This window comes from Myodes glareolus, chromosome 13 (genome assembly GCF_982192425.1).
Source record: "Myodes glareolus chromosome 13, mMyoGla1.1, whole genome shotgun sequence".
NCBI classification, from domain to species: Eukaryota; Metazoa; Chordata; class Mammalia; order Rodentia; family Cricetidae; genus Myodes; species Myodes glareolus.
Window position 1 is genome coordinate 48695137 of NC_142038.1, and position 19187 is coordinate 48714323.

The 19187-nt window shown below is 40.5% G+C and overlaps 1 protein-coding gene across 1 annotated transcript in view; it reads right to left on the reverse strand.

Annotated features, from left to right (window-relative positions):
* The window catches only part of Ndfip1 (Nedd4 family interacting protein 1), a 44817-nt gene that overhangs the window by 2769 nt on the left and 22861 nt on the right, over positions 1 to 19187 (reverse strand). The window contains exons 3-7 of the mRNA XM_085699940.2: positions 13964 to 14094; positions 11448 to 11535; positions 10055 to 10179; positions 7042 to 7108; positions 2645 to 2750 (exon numbers count right to left, since the gene is read on the reverse strand). Of these exons, the coding sequence (XP_085556066.1) occupies positions 2647 to 2750; positions 7042 to 7108; positions 10055 to 10179; positions 11448 to 11535; positions 13964 to 14094 (515 nt within the window). The 3' untranslated portion in view covers positions 2645 to 2646. The remainder of the gene's footprint in view (positions 1 to 2644; positions 2751 to 7041; positions 7109 to 10054; positions 10180 to 11447; positions 11536 to 13963; positions 14095 to 19187) is intronic.

Genomic DNA, 19187 nt, shown 5'->3' on the forward strand with positions numbered 1-19187 from the left:
AGTTTTGATGAACAGATGAAAACCAAGAGTCGATGACTGCCAAGTCCAACTGTAGGACACACTGGAATCCAGGTAACTTCCCCACCAGTTAGTCCCTGCTGCTTTATAAACAGCTTTAACAGGGCTCACAGAGTCACTCAGCAGCCGTGTAACATCCTGCTGGACATCACATTCATCCTCCCTTTCAAATGCAGATGCCATGTGACCAGTTGGCTCATGGCCACACTGCCATGCCTTCCCTACCACCATCTCCTCAAACTGTGAGCCACAGGAAGCTCCTCCTTCAAGCTACTTGTTGGGTGTTTTGACACAGCGGAACAGTAAAGCAACCACTACAGTGGGTGGTGGCATGCCGTTATCACAGTGGCACTCAAGTTAAGGAAAGAGTTGTTTAAGGACAGTCTGAGTTATCTATGTAGACAATGCCTTAAAAAAACCAAAAAACCAAAAACACTGCTGGTTGTTGGTAGCGCGCACCTTTAATTCCAGCACTTGGGGGTAGAGGCAGGGTGATCTTCGTGGGTTCAAGGCCAGTATGGTCTACAGAGTGAGTTCCAGCATAGCCAAGGGCTACACAGAGAAATCCTGTCTTGAAAAACAAAAAAGCAAAACCAACCCCCTGCCCCCCCCCAAAAAAAACCCAAAACCAGAAAACAAGTTTGAAAAATTGGAGAAACACTAAATGGCCTCAGCAAGCTTTGTGTGTGTATATAACACACATGTGTGATGATAATTAAAGAGGAGGTAACACATTTGACAAAGCTCTGAGATGCAGGAAGAGTTGGAAGGGAAGAAGTGAAGATGAAAAGACAGTACTCATGCATGAAATTCTCAAAAAGAGAAGTTTTTCAAGTTCAAAAGTATAAAGGGTTAATGCAGCTTTAAAGAAAAAAAAAAAGGCATGCAATGCACCGTGCACATGCTCTGGTGTGCCACAGCTACAGCAGCTTGCCCTTGTATTATATACCAAGGTGTATTCTATAAAAGCACACTTTCAGTGAAGGAAGAACATTATCACTTTTGAGCAATATGAAAGGTTCAGGTTCTTTCTGCCGTTTCCATAGCCACAATGATATCACTATGTCTACTCACAGAGACTCCTGCTGACTTTTCTTGCAAAGAGGGAAAAGTGTTGAGTTATTTAGTTAACTATGTACTTTTTCATTTGTTTTTTTTAAAAAGATTTATTTATTTATTATGTATACAACATTCTGCCTGCATATATGCCCGCACACCAGAAGAGGGTGTCAGATCTCATTACAGATGATTCTGAGCCACCATATAGTTGAGCAGCCAGTGCTGTTAACTGCTGAGCCATCTCTCCAGCCCCAGATTCATGACTTTCAATCTAGACCACTCAGAAATACCACCAAAATTTTACAATCAAAGCTATGGAATAACGATTCCCATCAAAATCCCTAACACAGGAAAACAGAGTGTTAGGCAGTATTTCTTCTGTATAAGAAGATGAAGAAAGTAACAAAATCTCCAGCATACTCAAACCTTCCCTGCTTCTCCTATTCCTCCCTTTCCTTCTCAAGGAGGAATCAAACCTTGTACACTGAGCTATAAGCCCAAGCCTGTCAAATGTCCTTGTAAATGAAAAATGAAGATGATGGACAGTAAGGTGACCCCAGGAAATTCACAGCTATCATCACGTTCCTGCTGGGCAGTTAAGCCTCTCCCCCTAGGTTATTGTGGTTAGCAGTGATGCTCTGGAGGGTTCCTGTCAGGGGCTTCAGCACTGTTTACAATGAGAACCCACAGCCAGCCTCAAGTCTGTTTCTGTTCTCTACTGCCTCAGGAGACTGAAGTTCTCTCCCACATGAGCCACGTTCTAATCTGAATCCTACCTATCATTTAAGATTTGTGACAGCTGCTACACACAACACCTTTTCTGGACCTTCAATAGGACTGATGTTTAAGGTTTTATTCCATCAAATATATAAATCCCAAAAGCCCAAGGGGCAAAGAATCAGGCCCACAAAGGCACAGCCGGCCTTGTCAGAGAGAATATCCACTATATTCTTTCTCAAGCTACCTCACCCTTCAGGAAGCTGCTGGGTGAAGATGGGAGTCAGCCATTGGGGAAACTGTGTGAATCAAACACAGTTCAGGACTTAGGTCTGTTCCAGGTAAAGGAAAGGTCTCTCCTTCCCTTGGATTTGAGTTTCCTCTCCACCAGAGTGATGAAATCTGGGTATGATCCTGAAAACAGGCTGCTGGAAAGGCTCAATGACTAATTTTAAGAAATGGATGCCTTAGTGGGCTTGTCAGTAGCTCAAGTAAAAGGACCTACCCCAAATGTGCCTGTCAATTTCCCTCAGAGAATTCTCTGTAGGGCATTTTGGGGTGAGGTTGGGGAAGAGGGAGGAGGCCTATGGATTGATCATACCATCAATACCTTACTTGCACCCCTATTTCTACTATGATTCTTGCCTTTATGCTGGCAAAATATTTCTCTTCTCCCTCATCCCCATCAATAGCTTTCTGCAGATGCCACCTCTCTGATAAAAAAGCAACAAGGCCAGGAGTATGTCCTCCTTACCATTTATATACCCGTCACAGACTCTCACTCGGAACTGCAATGTATCAAATGACCACAATGCAACTAGAAAACAGTTCCCCATCCCTCCTTCAATACCTTTAATAAATAAAGAGAACTCTGGTCCTGGGGAGATTTGAGAAAGTTTCTGGCATCTTCCGAACTTTTGCGTAATTGATAAATCCTCTGAGAAACAGGAGAAAGCCTAAATAAAAAAAGAAAAGTCAATGAACTGCTAATTCCTACATTAAGTTCATTCCCCAGAACCACCCCCTTGTAACAAAACCAAGTCATTTTCCTGCTGAAGCCTATTAATACAGGTATCTCCAAGGTCTTTCCTATAACAGTATCCACTTTTCAATGGGAAGACATAATCTCAAGTAAACACCTCTTTTGCATAGGATCTAATTGGTCTCAAAAGGTTCTCAACTGTAAAATGGGACCAAACATTTGCATGTGGAAGCCTCACTGGGAAGCCTACAGCATCTCCCTGCTGAGTCCCCAAACAGCACCCACACAATTAACTTCAAAAGGAGTGATTACAAAAAGGTTTTGTTGTTTTGTTTTCTGAATATAGTCTCAGTACAGAGGCTGGTCTCGAACTCCTAATTTTCCAGCCTCCATCTCTGGAGTATTCTGGGATTACAAGCACATACAACTTTACTTTTCTCAAGCATAATTCTAATCTTTTGTTATTTCTTTTTCTGCCAACAGTACACAATACTGTCCACTAGATGTCAGCATCCACTTATGTAAACTCCAGTTTTCTGCTCTGAAAGGCAGTTTGACAGTACCAGGCTTACACATTCGCCCCTCAGTGGTGATGATATGCCCCTCCAATGAAAATACACTCCTGACCTTCCTTCAGAGACACTCTAACAAGATTTCAATATTTTTACTGATAAATTTGCATGTTATAAAGTTCACTGTATACAATACATGAGTTTTAATGTATTTACTGACTTGTACAACAACCACAATCTAAATTTTTTGGTTTTTTTTCCTTTTTAATTTTAATTTTTTTATGTATTAGTTTTTCACCTGCAGTCTGTGTGAGGATGTCAGATCTTAGAGTTACAAACAGTTGCGAGTTGTCATGTGGGTGCTGGGAATTGAACCCAGGTCCTCCTGAAGTCAGTGCTCTTAACCGCAGAGCCATCTCTCCAGCCCCTGTTTTGTTTTTCAAGACAGGATTTCTCTCCTTCAGCTCTCCTGGAACTCTGTAGACCAGGCCGGCCTCAAACTCACATAGATCTGCCTGCCGCTGCCTCCCGAATGCTCCCAGGCTCACGATCTAATTTCAGAGCATGTTTGTCACCACCTTCCCAACCCCTGGACCTTAGTTAGTTGTTCATTCACCTGCTCCCACCTCCTCTCTCCCAGCCCCAAGCAATCATTAACCTAATTTGTCTGAAGAATTTTAAAATAAACTCAGTGGTGAAAAGTTCCTCTATTCCTCTTTCTTTGATTAAAAACCAAGATATCTGTGTTGAGACTAATAATACCATTCAGTTTGATTTCAAAACCAGAAATATAGCTTGCTCTCCTGAAATGGGAGCTCCATCATTGGAATGGAGGGACCAACAGGTACTATTTGGGAACGCAGGTGAATTTTTGCTAGATATTTCAACTACTAAGAAAAGCTTACAACATTTTTAAATGCTGCCAACTAATTAAAAACAACTTTAAAAATAACTGGAGTAATTTGGAAAATAGATTAATATTTTATTGTTGATTATTTTTGCTGTGTTCTATTTTTATACTGTAAGAAAAAAGGGGGAGCTGGGTGGTGGTGGAATCCCAGAACTCAGGAGGTAGAGGCAGGGGGAAAAAAAAAAAGAAAAGAAAAGAAAAAAAGGGGCTTTGGCCTGGCAGTGGTGGTGGTAGATATCTTTAATCTCAGCACACAAGAGGCAGAGACAAGTGGATCTCTGTGAGTTCAAAGACAGCCTGATCTACATGAGTTTCAGGACAGTCAGGGATACATAAAGAAACCCTGTCTTGAACCAAAATAATAGCAACAATAATAACAAGTGGGGTAAATAAACTACTAGTGTAGGTTAACTACAGCCACCAAGTTGGATGTGTTCTGTATAGATTCCTACAGAAGCTCCCAAAAGAGAGGATGCAAACACACCGTTCAAATAGAGGGTACAAACACAAAGTCCTACCCCACCTTTTGTTTGTTGAGTTTTTTGTTTTTTTGGTTTTTTTTTATTTTTATTTGAGACAGGGTTCTCTGTGTAGTCTTGGTTATCCTTGAACTCACTCTGCTGATGAGGCTGGCCTTGAATTCAGAGATTCACCTGCTTCTGCCTCCCGAGTACCGGAATTAAAGGTATATGTCACCAATGCCTTGCCAAAACCCGTTTTGCTTTTATTACAGAAATAGAACACAACAAGAATAATCAATAATATATCACCAATCTCTCGTCCATGAAACGGTAATACAGAAATCAATCCTTCAAATTATATTGCCAACAACCCATGTGAAAATGTTTACTGTCTCTCCTTTAATTAGAGCGTCTAGGCCAGGGAGCTCAATATCCTACCTAGCCTTTCCCTTGGAGTCCACCTTAGAGAACAAGCCAATAAATGATCCCTCCTGAGCTACTCTCATGCCACTCATTTTTACTAAACTTGTGGAACTCAAGGGAGGAGGAAATTCACCCTTTCTCTCTGGAATTATTAGGTTCCAGTGAGCAGGAGTAGACAATGCCTCAGTGGAGGAAGGAGGCAGGGAGCCACACGATGGACCACTTGCATTTCCGAAGTAAGATGTAGGGTCAGGAATGCACGCATCTGATGCCTTTTTTAAAGGCAGGTCTCAACTCAAGTTCCTGCTGGGTGTAGGTGTTAAGCTAAGCAGGCAGATTTACAAGCAACAGTACACCAATAGCTTTAACAGATGATTCAAGGTGTGTAAGACAGGAACTAGACACAGTGGTGAACACTTGGGAGGCAGAGGAAAAAAGATCAAATCAAGTTCAAGGACATCCTGATTTATACAGCGAGCACTGGCCAGAGCACTGGGTGCACAGCAAGATCTTGTCTCAAAAATAGAAGACAGTCAAATTATGAATCTGAATACCAGACATGATGGTGTATACATATAATCCAGTATTTGAGGTGTAGGCAGGAAGAGAGGTAGTTCAAGGTCATCCTCAGTTACGCAACAAGTTCAAGGCCAGCCTGGTCAACAGTGGGACTGAAAACAACAACAACAACAACAAACAAACAAACAAATACACAACCCCACAAAGAAGGCCAGATGTAGCTGCACATTTTAATTCCAGCACCTGGGAGGTAGAGGCAGGCGGAGCTCTGAATTTAAGGCCAGTCTGGTCTACAGAGTAAGTTCCAGGGCAGCTAGGGCCACACAGGAAAACCTTGTTTCAAAAAAATAATAAAACAACAAAAAGCAAAACAAACCCCCCAAACAAAACAAAACAAACAAAAAACAAAGTTTAAAAAGGAAGGAACGATTTTTGCAATAACCAAGAGTCCTATTACGAGCTGAGCTTTCAGTAGACAGAGCGATGATGTCAAAGACGTCTAGTGCTATCAATCTTTTCTTTTTAAAAACTTTAACTACATAAAAATCTTTGTTGGAGTGTGTGCAGGTGCTCACAGTCAGACATGGGTGCTGGGAATCAAACTCGGGTCCTCTGCAAAAATACTAGGAACTTTAACCACTGAGTCATCTCTCCTGCCCCATCATCTTTAAAAGCTACTGGGTGGCTACTGCTCTGTAGACACGACAGCAGTAAAGAGTGGTTTCTGTTACTGAATCACACATTTTTTTTTATAGATAACAAACCCAGACTAAAAAAACTCACCCCAATGCTAATTTCATTGCTTTAATGACTTAGGAGGAAAATAATTTAAAATAAACAAGAAAAGAAATCATTACAATCTAGAGATTAATAGTCAGACTGCCTTCATGTGTGAATGTAACATATATGTATATATGTATGTATGTATGTATGTGTACGTATATAGTTTTAAAACTTCTTTTTAATATAAATTAAGTCTTTTTAACAATGGCGAACTACAGAATTCTGGAAAGCCCGTAATTTCCGAAGTTATTTGCATTAGAGCTATACATATTCGGTGGTCTACTGACAGGTCTAACTTAAGATGGCTCACAAATATACAGGAATTAATTCAATTGGATACAGTACACTAATAATCAACTTAGGGCTGAGTCTGCAAACCCTCTGCGGAAATAACTCAAAAGCAGAAAAAAACCACACTGTGCTGTCATTAGTATGCCCCACAGATCACACATAAAAGTACTAGAAGAGCATTTCACAGACTCTATTTTAACATGCATGCATTAGGAAACTAATCTTTAATGAAAAAAATCTAAAAATTATATTTTAAATTGATGATAAATATAATACAGTGAGATGAGGCTTTATTAATCTTAGCTGTCTAAAACATTTTTTAATTAGGTAATCGTTTTTTTACTTTAAAAAGTTAAAAGCACTTACCTAAAACCAAGAACACCCACCAGAGCCAGTACTGGCCATCAAAGTATCCAGGGAAATAGGTGGAAAACTGAAAGAAGAAACAGAAGAAAAGGCAGAGACTTTATTGCAGCCTAACAGAACAATTTTATTTATTAATTTAGGAGCACACAAAACACAGCTGTCACTTAGATCATATATACAAACTTTCATTCATACATTCATTGTGCATGCTTTGCCTGTACTGTTGTATGTGTACCACATGTATCAAGCTTGGTGCCTGAAGAGTTTGGAAGAGAGCATCAGATCCCCTATAACTGGTGTTAGGAATGGTTATGAGACACCATGGGGTGCTGGGAATCAAATCCAAGTTCCTTGCAAGTGCAAAAAGTGCTCTTAACCGCTGAACAATCTACTAGCACCATAATAATTTTTAAAAATACAATCTATTTACTTCTAATTTGAAACTGTTTACAAGAAATGCAAATCAACTTCTTCTAATGAAAAAAAAACTGTAAAGTTCTCTGTTCTCTTCCGGACTCCTTATTTTCCAAGTATGCGTGCGCACACACACACAAAATGGGTTTTTAGGGTGTTGAGGACTGTTTGGTATATAGCTCAGGCTGGATTTAACGCTTCTTCTCCTTCAGCCTCCCAAGGGCTAGGATAACATGCTTGTGCCACCATATTTAACTCTTCATTTTGTTAGAAAACTTTAAAATCTCTGGCATGGGGGTGCATGCCTGTAACCCTGGCAATACTCCACTGAGCACCCATCTAAGTATGTCTCTGGTCTCACTGTATAGACTCAGCATTAGACGTGATTATCTGGTTGGCATCACTGTCTCCTTGCCAATCAACTCCAATTTGTTTCTAACCTTGAATCTGAACTTTGTATCATGTACTTCATGGTAATCCTATACCTTTGCCAGGAATTGGCACAAGGCATTCTTTTGGCAAGTTAAAACTGAAGGTCTCTTAAAAGAGAAAAAGAATACAGATGTTCTCTAACAAAAGTGATTAACTTTATGACAGAACAAGAGCAATATGCATTCAGTAAAACCATCTTTTACATTTGAGTCTTTCCCAGCTTTGTGACAGGCAGGATGAAACAAAGTCCCTCAGGATGCTGGGTGGCAGAAGCCAGCCGCAGGTCTCTATCAGCTTTAAGATCATGGGGTGAACCAGAATGTGCCATTGGCAGGGTAAATAAACTAAATGTATGTGAAGTTCATGCTCTCCTGTGAAGTACTGCTGTGTTTTAATGTGATACAGAACCATCAGTCTTTAACCCCGAGGGGAGCAAGAACCACAGCACAGGTGAAATTCAGCTCTCCTTGCTAGTGCTGACTTGATCTAATGAACATCTCTGGCAGGACCTGTTTTCGTAAGGAATGAAAACTTCCCCTATTTTTTTCTGACTTGCTAAGCCATTCTGACCTTGGTTTTCATTTAGATTCCAAAGATAACTTATAATGTAAACTTAGTCTCTTCTCCTGGAGGCCCTGGTGTCCAAAGTGTGAGAATAAAAGTGTGGTATTCCCTCTTTGTCCATGAGAGATTGTGTTCAAGACCCTTATGAATGCTTTAAATGGTAGATAGCTCCAAAGCCTACGCACACACAGTCTTTCCATATATGTGGACCTCTGATAAAGTTTGATTATGAATTGAGCACAAAGAGTGCCACTAAACTAACAATACACTGTGCTAAGTCATACAAACACGGCTCTTTAAAAAAATCTTGCTGCTATAAAATTCCATACCCCTGTATGGAATTTTTCTTTCATTATTGTGTGAAATTTTCACCTTTCATTAAAAGCATATGGCTTCTCTTTGGCATATCCAAACTGCCAGCATTGCAACGACTGCAATTTGGGACTTTTAAAATAAAGATTACCAACCACAAGCACTGTGATACCATTATGGTTCCCAAACAAGGCAAGTTTTGAACAGGATTTCAGAATTTATTGTTTTGTATGGCATGTCAATTAAAACTTATGACTTGAGTCAGGCATAGTAGTGCATACCTTTTGATCCCAGCACTCAGAAGGTAGAGGCAGGTGGATCTGTGAGTTCTAAAAGCCAGTCTGGTCTACACAGCAAGTACAAGTCCAGTCAGGACTAAACAATGTAACACTGTCTCAAAACAAACAATGAAACAAACAAACAAAAAAACTTATCAACTGTTTCTGAAAAATTCAGATTCTGATCAGAGGTAACTCAGCTAAGAAGCAGAGACACAGCAGGCTCCAGTGCACACATACTTTCTATTCCGTGTGTGTGTTTATGTGTAAAAAGCAAGTGTGTTTGTGCATGTGTGTGTATGCATGCCTTGGCATATGTGTGGAAGTCAGAGAACCTCAGGTGTTGGTCCTGGCTTTCCACCTTGTTAAAAAACAGGGTCTTCCCCATGCTACATACAGACGCCGGCAGGCTGCTCCCTCCCAAGGGGTTCTTGCCTTTGCCTGTCATCTCCCCACAGGAGTGCTGGTAATGCTACTGAATCTGCGTTTTCCTGAAGTGTTAGGAACCCAAAATCAGGACGTCAAGCTTTTGTGGCAAATATTTTCCCACTGAGTCATCCCCTCAGCTCCTAATATTTTATTTCTTAATAAAACAACAGTTAAAATTTAAAAAAGAAATGTCAATTTCCCTTGGACTTGGGTATTAAAATCCATTGGTTTTGACTCTTTGTTTTTCCTAAAGTTCATGTTTTTAGATGAATATAAATGAACTATACAGGGGGAAAAAACCACAATTACCTTATTTTCAAAGGATTTTAGATTTCTAAAATAGTCAACGAGTCCTTTGATTTGCTCTGAAAAACTGCAATGGCCAAGTAACATCGATTAGCTATGTATGTTGTGTGTGGTATGTATGCATGGTGCAAATACGCACTTTACCATGGAATCAGAACAAAGACAAACCAGATTATCCCTTTAAACATCAAGACAACAGAAAATTAAAAATCAAATATTCAAAGTCATTCTAATTACTGCCTCTTGACACAATCTATGTTCTCTGCTATGCAACTTACCCTGACAATAAGGATCCACTTAATTAGAGAAAGACCAAATCCTGAGATGGCCCCATACCTTCCCGCAGCTGAGGTGGTCAGGCAAAAAGACAAGAAAAACCCAATCCAGTTGAAGAGGAATGCCACTGTAAGAGTGGAGGGAAAAGAGACGTTAGCCAAGGAACAGCAGTGTTCTCTGCAGCAGCCCCTACTTGTGGCGTTTCCTTAGGATATAAAAGACAGCCTGCCCCTGACAAACCATCTCTGCCTCCCCTTGATCTCCCTCAAAAGCAAGGAAAGACCTTGCGAATCTCATGGTGCATGCTCTGTATGCTGGGGTAGTGTCCACCAACCTGCTCCTGTCTTTGCTGCCATATAGGTTAGTGAGTAAACCAAACACTTCGGATAGCAACCTGGCGCCTCCACATAAGTGAGTCAAGTTACTCATCCTCCTGCTGTGTCTTCTGACAGCTCAGAGCCATCACTACTTTTGCACTATGTTTTTTATTTTTCACCGAGTAAATAAAATAGGTGCTCACATGTAAGTGAGATGTATAAAAAAAGTATAAAACAGCATTAAGAAGGGGAAAGTCTGCTGGAGAGATGGCTCAGAGGTTAAGAGCACTGACTGTTTTTCCAGAGGTCCTGAGTTCAACTTCCAGCAACGACATGGTGGCTCACAAGCATTTGAAATGAGATCTGGGGCCCTATTCTGGAATGCAGGCAGAACAGTGTATAAATAATAGCCGAGTAGGGCTGGAGAGATGGCTTGGTGGTTAAGAACACTGGCTGTTCTTCCAGAGGTCCTGAGTTCAATTCCCAGCACCCACATGGTGGCTCACAATCATCTGTAATGAGATCTGGTGCTCTCTTTTGGACTGCGGGCATACACGGAGGCAGAATGTTGTATACATAATAAATAAATACATCTTTTTTTGAAAAAAAAGAATAGCCAGGTAGTAGTGGCGCACGTCTTTAATTCTAGTCCTCAGAGTCAGGCGGATCTCTGTGAGTTCAGCCTGTTTCAGGACTGGCTCCATAGCTACTGAGAAACCCTGTCTTGACAAACAAACAAACAAACAAACAAAAAAAGAAAGAAAGGGGGGAGGGAGGGTTGGAGGGAGGGATGGAGGGAGGGAGGGAGGGAGGGAGGGAGAGAGGGAGGGAGGGGATAGAGTCAGGTTGACTTTGATCTATCAGAAAATTAGTTTACAGAACAAAATATCGATGCTGTTGCATTCCTACTCTGCCATCTGGGTATGAGCAGCAGCAGTAACAATGGGCCCTGTAGTCCTGGAAGATGAGATACGGCATGTGTTAACACTGCAGCATCCATAATTGCTTTAAACATACTGTCCATTGATGAGGTCAGAGCACTTGGTTTATAGGAAGTGACTGCTGCATATATACTTACTGAAAAAAGTTAACATAAAAATCCCATCGTTTCCTATCCTCAGCTGGTCAGCATCATCAAAATCATCCCGACCCACAAAATCTTCATCCTAAATGAAGGAAAAAGAGTAGGACAGAGTTATGATGAATTATTTCTAGACAAAGAAATGACATCAGGAAAAACACAAGGAGTGAATACGAGTATCTAGGAGTACATTTGTTACTGGGGCTCAATTCAGAACTAGAAGAGATCACGGTTCGATACCTTAATATCTCCAGAGCTTTCTAAACTACTTTCTCATTTTATAGTCCAAATTATTATTCTTACATTTTATAGTCCAAGTTATTACATTCCAAGTTATTAGTTTTTATTTGGTCTAGGACCTCACGAATGCTAAGCAAGAATTCTACCATTAAGCTACATTTCTAACCCCATACCAAATTCTTTCACAAAAATCCCTCAGCTAGGCATGGTGGCACACAACTTTAACCTCAGCACTCAGGAGGCGGAGACAGGTAGATCTCTGTAATTTCCAAGCCAGACTGGTCTACATAGCAAGTTCTAGTCCACTAAGAAATTCACAGTGAGACACTATCTCAAAAAAGAAAAAAATATATATATCTACACATTTGACTTAAACTTTAGCATACCAACTACCCAGGGTCTGTTAGTGGACTATAATATCAGGAATCTAGAGCCCACTGAAGAGGTATCATTGGCAGCTCCAGGGCTTCCTGAGATTGACCCATAAAGAGCACACAGCTGTCCACAGCTTGGCAACATAAACACTTATTTGTCCTGGAATTCAGATCTGATTGCTCACCTCCCTACTGACAAATAGGATCTGTCCATCCTAATCTGAAAACACAATTATTACAGTCTAGAAGTAACATGATCTTGGTCAACACCAAGCTATGTGGCCTACCTTTACAAATAATGTAGAGTATGTATTGAGTGATTTAGAAGAAACAGACTATGCCAGTAGGTGGTGGTGCACTCAGAAGGCAGAGGTAGGCAGATCTCTGTGAGTTTGAGGCTAGCCTGGATTATCTAGTAAATAGACAGAGTTCTTGATGTCTATAGTTCTTGTGCAGTATAGATACAAGTATTTGGGAGCCTTTTACCTAAGCTGGATAGTAAGCTCCATGTACTAATGCCCCCTGCAAAACATACTGCACCCTGTATTAAAAAGTACCTCTATATATCTACCTTTAAGAAATAGTTAAGCTATATTCACCTGTCTTAAGAATTTTAAGTGTTCTATAATTAATCAGAGCTACGTGTAATTTCTACACAGTTTATGCACAGATTTCAACAGGTCTGTAGAACACGGTACAAATACAGAGTACATGAAACACAAAAAGGAGACCCGCCTCTCACTGGAACGCTGGGTGGCACTTAAGTACTATCTTTTTCTTTTCAAAATTTACTTCTATATATTTTTTGAGGTATAAGTGTTCTGTCTGCATGTATGCCTGCAGGCCAGAAGAGGGCATCGGATCCCATTATAGATGGTTGTGAGCTTCCATGGGGCTGTTGGGAATTCAACTGAGGTCCTCTGGAAGAACAACCAGTGCTCTTAACTGCTGGAAGCATCTACCCAGCCCTGACTTAAGCACTATTACAAGTGCTAGACTAGAGGGGAGCACTTCTTCTGGTGGCCTAGCAGAGGCACTGCTGTGGCTGGCACAAAAGGTGATATGCATAACCAAAAACCTTCCTTTTTGCGAAAGGTCTACTGTAATTGGTGTAAACATACCCCTTCACTGACTATTTAAGTAGGATGCTTGAGACTGCTTGGTAAGTTGGCTAAGAGGCAAACTTTCCTTGTTGCTTCCTCAGTGCTGCAATGTTAGACTCAATAAAGGATTGCCTACGTCTTTCTTTTTTTGCTTTTGTTTTTCGAGACAGGGCTTCTCTGTGTAGACCTTACTATCCTGAAACTCACTTTGTAGATCAGGCTAGCCTCAAACTCAAAGATCTGCCTGTTTCTGCCTCCTATGAAGCAGATGGATCTCTGTTGAGTTCAAAGCCACCTTGGGCTACAAAGACTGAACCTGTCTAAAAGAGAAACAGAGCCAGAGCCCATACAAAGGTAATCCCAGCACTTGGGATCACTCGCCTTTAATCTCTGCACTACAGAGGTGGCGACAGGAGCTATATGGCTGGGTGGGGAAGAGACAGGAACTCAGTGGAGTGTGGAGTCTGAGGCTGATGGAGAGCACTACAGGATCACCCTTTTGGTCTGAAGATTTGGTAGAGGTAAAGTAAAGGGTCTCTCTAGGAGTTGGCGGTTTCGCTTTTCTGATCTTCAGGTTGAACTCCAATATCTCTCTCTGGGTTTTTATTATTCATGTTACACTGCTTGGTGTATCATTTTCAGAAGATGCTTATTATTCTTATTATTCCAAAAGAAAATGTATACACTTATAATTAGCTGTAACCAAGACAATTCTAGTAACTCAATAATGGATAATGAAAATAACTCCAACTAAGCATCCCCAAAACAACATAGATCAAACAAACAAACTGCTTACTCTTCCAGGAACCAAAGGAATTGTGGCTTCAGTCTTGGTTCTTTCAGCCTCATCATAACTGGGCAGTGTTGTAGCCACGTTATAAGAAGGGGGCTTTGGAAACCCAGATTCGTCTTTGTAGTCAAAATACGCTGCAGAAAAAAAGGAAGTAACAAGATCCATCTGAAGCAAAAGACATTTATTTATAAATAAATGTGACACTCGGAACAATTTTTAAGTATATATTTAAAAACAAGATTGGCCATACCTTTATTCCTAGCATTCAGGAGGCAAAAGTGGGTGGACCTCTGCAAGTTCAAGGCCAGCCTGTTATACATAGCAAATTCCAATTCAGCCAGGGCTACACTGTGAGACCTTGCCTCAAAATACATACATACATACATACAAACACACGAACATAAAAATAAATTAAAAACTCACTTGATACACTTATTTCCAACTGCTTTGGACAACTCTGAATTAACAGGCAGTTATTCTGTGGTACTGGGATCAAATCTGGGGCTTGTAGGCAAGTACTATACCATCGAGCTGCCATCTCCAACCCTCTTTTTACTTTTTATTTTGCCCAGGCTACCCCTGAACTTACAATCTTCCTATCCCAGACTCTTAAGTGATCACTAGACCTGGTAATTTAAATAGTCATGGAAAACACTTAGGCTAACACTTTATACAAGCTAGGTATGGCGGTGTGTACCTGTGATCTCAGGTTCTTGGGCGATGGATGTTACAGGGTCACAGCTTGAGTCCCGCCTAGGAAACACAGCCAGATCTCCTGTCAATGGGTTAAAAAGTCTTCACACATGCACTAAGATCTACATTGTAGTTTCCTCTCATTAAAAAAAGTGAAATCAAACTTGAGAAAAAGGAAAGGGCTTAATATTCATGTGTTCCTGTTTTTAACAGATAACAAATTGAGTTATAAAATACTTCTATGAACTTTTTCATCTCCTCTTTTGAATACTGCACTTCATGCTCACAGACTCTATTACAAATATGCAGCACAACAGGAAGATGTATTTACAAGATTAAACTTTTTGTTGTTGTTCTGTTTTTGTTTTGAGACAGAGTTTCCTAGCTGTCCTGGAACTAGCTATTGTAGATCAGGCTGGCCTTGAACTCACAGAGATCCACCTGCCTCTGCTTCCCAAGTGCTGGGATTAAAAGCATACACCACCATCGCCCGGCTTCTAAACATTTTTCAAGTTTCAAAGAAAAAAAAATCTGTTTGTCTTTCTTTTATTCTCTAGTTATAAACTAGTTTCTCCATTTTTTGTTGTTGTGTAGCCTCAATTGGCCTGGAACTGACACTGCCCTGTCTTGACCTCCAGGGTACTGATATCACAAGTGTGAACTACACCAGTTAACTTCAACATTCTTATTGTAATACATTATTGAAATTGTCAATCATCAATGCCCCTCATTAACAAAAAAGGAATAACAATCTCCCTCTTCCTTCTCCTCCTCTTCTGTAATAGGATCTAGTAATATAAAACTCAGCCTGGGAGACTGGAGCGATGGCTCAGTGGTTAAGAGTGCTGACTGCCCCTTCCAGAGGTCCTGAGTTCGATTCCCAATGATGACATGGCAGCTCACAACCACCTATAATGGGATCTAGTGCCCTCTTCCATCATGCAGGCATACAAGCAAGTAGAGCATTTCTACACAGAAAATATATAAACAAATCTTTAAGAGACTATGTACTCAGTATGTATTCAAACTGTCTCTAGTCTCAACCTTCCAAGGTCAGTCTCCCTATACATAGTATTTGAGGACAACCTGGTCTATGGAGATCTTTTCTCAAACAAAAGAACAAAAATTTAATATCCATTTGAAAAAAAGGAAAATAGAAAAACTTCCTTAATTTGGTCACAAATGTCTAGATAATACTTACTAGTGTGACCTGGGCTATAATACCTCAGTGGCAGAGCACTTGCCTCATGTCTCCAGTACTGCAAATAAATAAACACCCAAAGAAAACATTATAGTCATTGGTAAATTATTAAAAGCTTTCTTCTTCAAGGTTAGAAAACAAAGGGCTGGAGAGACAGCAGCAGTGTTAAGTACTTGCTGCCTCTCCAGAGGCCCACAGTTAGTTCCCAGAACCTCCTGGAACTCCAGTTCCAGGGGATCCCATGCCCTCTCTGGCTTCTGCTGGCACCCACACAAACACGGCATACATACAAAACACATGGATATATAAACTAAAAAAAGTTAAAAAAAAACTTTAAAAAACCCAAAATAATCCAAAGGCTACTCAAATGCATAAACAGCATATACAGTTAATATAAGCCATTATCTATACCTGTATATATCAACAGCAAACAAAATCTCAATAAATAGGAGGTTAGAGTGGGTGTTTGACCATGTTCCTAAGTTGGAAGGCATTACACAGATGCTAACTTTTTGTGTGTGTATGTGTATCTGTGGTATATACATATATGTTTGTGGTGAACACATATGTAAGTATGCACGCACGTGGGGAAGCAAGAAGGCAGTCAGCAACGCCTATCATCTATCACTTTCAACCTCTCCCGCCCCTCAGTTTTTCAAGACAGGGTTTCACTGTGTAGCCCTGGCTGTCCCGGAAATCGCTCTGGAGACCAGGCTGGCCTTGAACTCAGAAACCCACTTGCCTCCCAAATGCTGAGATAAAGGCATGCAACTACCACTGCCTGCTACTTTCAACCTTTTCTCCCCCTTCTTTGTGCGTGGGCTTGTGTAGGAGAGGGTGTGTGGGTGTACGGTGTGTACTTGCATATATGTTCGTGTGTGCAAATGTGAGGTTGACAATAGATACCGTCCTCTGTCACTGTCTATTTTTGAAACAAAGTCTTTCACTGAACTTGGGAGTTCACCAATTGGCTATACTGGCTGGCCAGAGAGCTCCAGAAACCCACCTATTTCTTCCCACTAGCATTGTGGATACAGATACACATTGAGATTCTGTCTCAAACTGTTTCTGCCTGCCTTCCTGCCTGCCCCGTCCCACACAACTCCACAAACCTCAACTGACAGACATGACCCTACTATTTAATGGAATTTATCTATGAGATTATTTCCAGTTATAATTAATCCCTATGCCAAAAGAAATTTAGAAATAATATAGAATGTAGCTGAATAAGGCAGAAGTATTTGAGAAAGAATATCTAAAATGGTTTAAAGTTGGAGGCAGAAGGGTCAGGAGTTCAAGGCTAGCCTCAGCTACACAAAGTTGCTTGTATGGGCTAAGAGACTCTTATTTCAACAAACAAAATAAAACCAACCCTCCCAAAACAAAAAAATTTACAACTACAGAAGGTAGATATTCAAATATTAGTCAGAAAGGGATGATTCTGGGTAGTAAATCGTAAAGTAAAGGACTTCTGATCATGAAAAAAACAATGAATACAAACTCTTATTAATGTATTCGGTACTTTTAAAAGAAGACCAGTATTTATGATCATGGGTTGAGTATGGTCGCATACACCTGTAGTCCCTGCACTGGGAAGCAAGAGGACTGACTGCATAGTATCCAAGTCATAAACAGTGATTTCTTTTCCAAGTATTGGTGTTCTACTCCTTAAAAAACAGTATTGCCTACAGGACAGGGGAACAAACCCAGGGCCTCACATTACCCCTGAGCTATATACTTCCATCTCTTGGTGTCCTAGTCTTAGGCTAATTCCATGAGATAACTTAAGAGTTCTTCCAAAGCCTAAAATTTAGCAGGGTATATGCTTCAGGAGCTCACAAAAAAAAAACAAAAAAAAAAACCAAAAAACAAAAACCCAAAATCATAACTACTATAAGGAAACAAAAAAGGAGGAAGACCAAAACCAGAACTCAGAAACTAAAGCCAGACTAAAGGTGAAGCACTTGACCTATGTTCCACACAATAAACGGTGGCTTCAGAGCCCCAGAATAACAAAGGAATCAATCTCATATCAACTGTCAAAAGCTTCCCAAAGTGTCAAAATAAAAGGATGCTAAGTCTGTCAAGGCTTTACAAGGAAGAATGTTTCAAATTGTCCTATGAAGAAACAGAGACTGGGGTTCAGCAGTAGCACATGGCTTTCTATTTACCACACTGTCATAATTCTGTTTTAGAGTAAGGACGTAGTTCTATCAAACTGGTGAACTGGGGCTGAAGAAATAGTTCAGTGGCTAAGAGTACTTTTTGATCTTGCAGAGGACCTGTTCAATTCCCAGCACCAACATGGTAGTTAACAACCATATGTAGCTCCAGTTCTAGTAATTCTATGGCCTCCATGCAAGTGAAACACTGTCATATAAAATAAAGTATGTAAATCTGAACTTTTAAGAACTATAGAAGAAATGATTATCAAAGGGGCTGGAGAGATGGCTCAGAGAGGTTAAGGCATTGCCTGCTCTTCCAAAGGTCCTGAGTTCAATTCCCAGCAACCACATGGTGGCTCACAACCATCTGTAATGAGGTCTGGTGCCCTCTTCTGGTCTTCAGGCACACACAGAATATTGTATACATAATAAATAAATAAATGTTATAAAAAAGAAAGAAATGATTATCAGAAACTCTAGTTATCAAAAGTACTATAGACCTTGTTTTTTTCTTTCCTACACAGGGAGAGGAGCTTCTACAATGAAGAAATTGTGAAAACCATGGGATCACTAAGTTCCTCAACCCTTCATTCCTTTCCTTGTGTCTTTGTTCATTTTGGGTTTTTTGAGACAAGGTCTCATGCCGTCCAGGCTGCCCTTGCTAAGCACCTCTTCAGTACAGAGGCTGCAGAGATACGACACCACGCCAAGCCTATTGCTGGAATGAAACTGAGCTCTTTAAAAAGGCTGCAGCATGGTAAGTGGGGTTTGGGAACTTTGGCTTCAGCAGTCTCCCTTCTGCTGTGCATCTTCTCTGTGTCACTTTACAGTGTGTGTCTCTTTCCTCCACACTAATAAAAGCCTTTCTTTACCAGCTTGGAAAAAAGAGGGTCCTAATTTGGTTTTTAGAATCAGATAACAATAACAAGAGTTTTCACCTTAGGCTACAAATTAAAACTCAAGCCAAAGTCAACTTATGGAATGCAATGAGAAGACAAACACCAAATAGCATACACTGGATGGTGTAGGATTTCTTTTGTTTGTGTGTTGTTTTTATTGGTTAACGAATAAAGAAACTGCCTTGGCCTAGCTGATAGGGTGGAACTTAGGTAGGTGGAGAAAACAGAACTGAATGCTGGGAGGAAGAAGGGCAGAGTCAGAGAAGCCA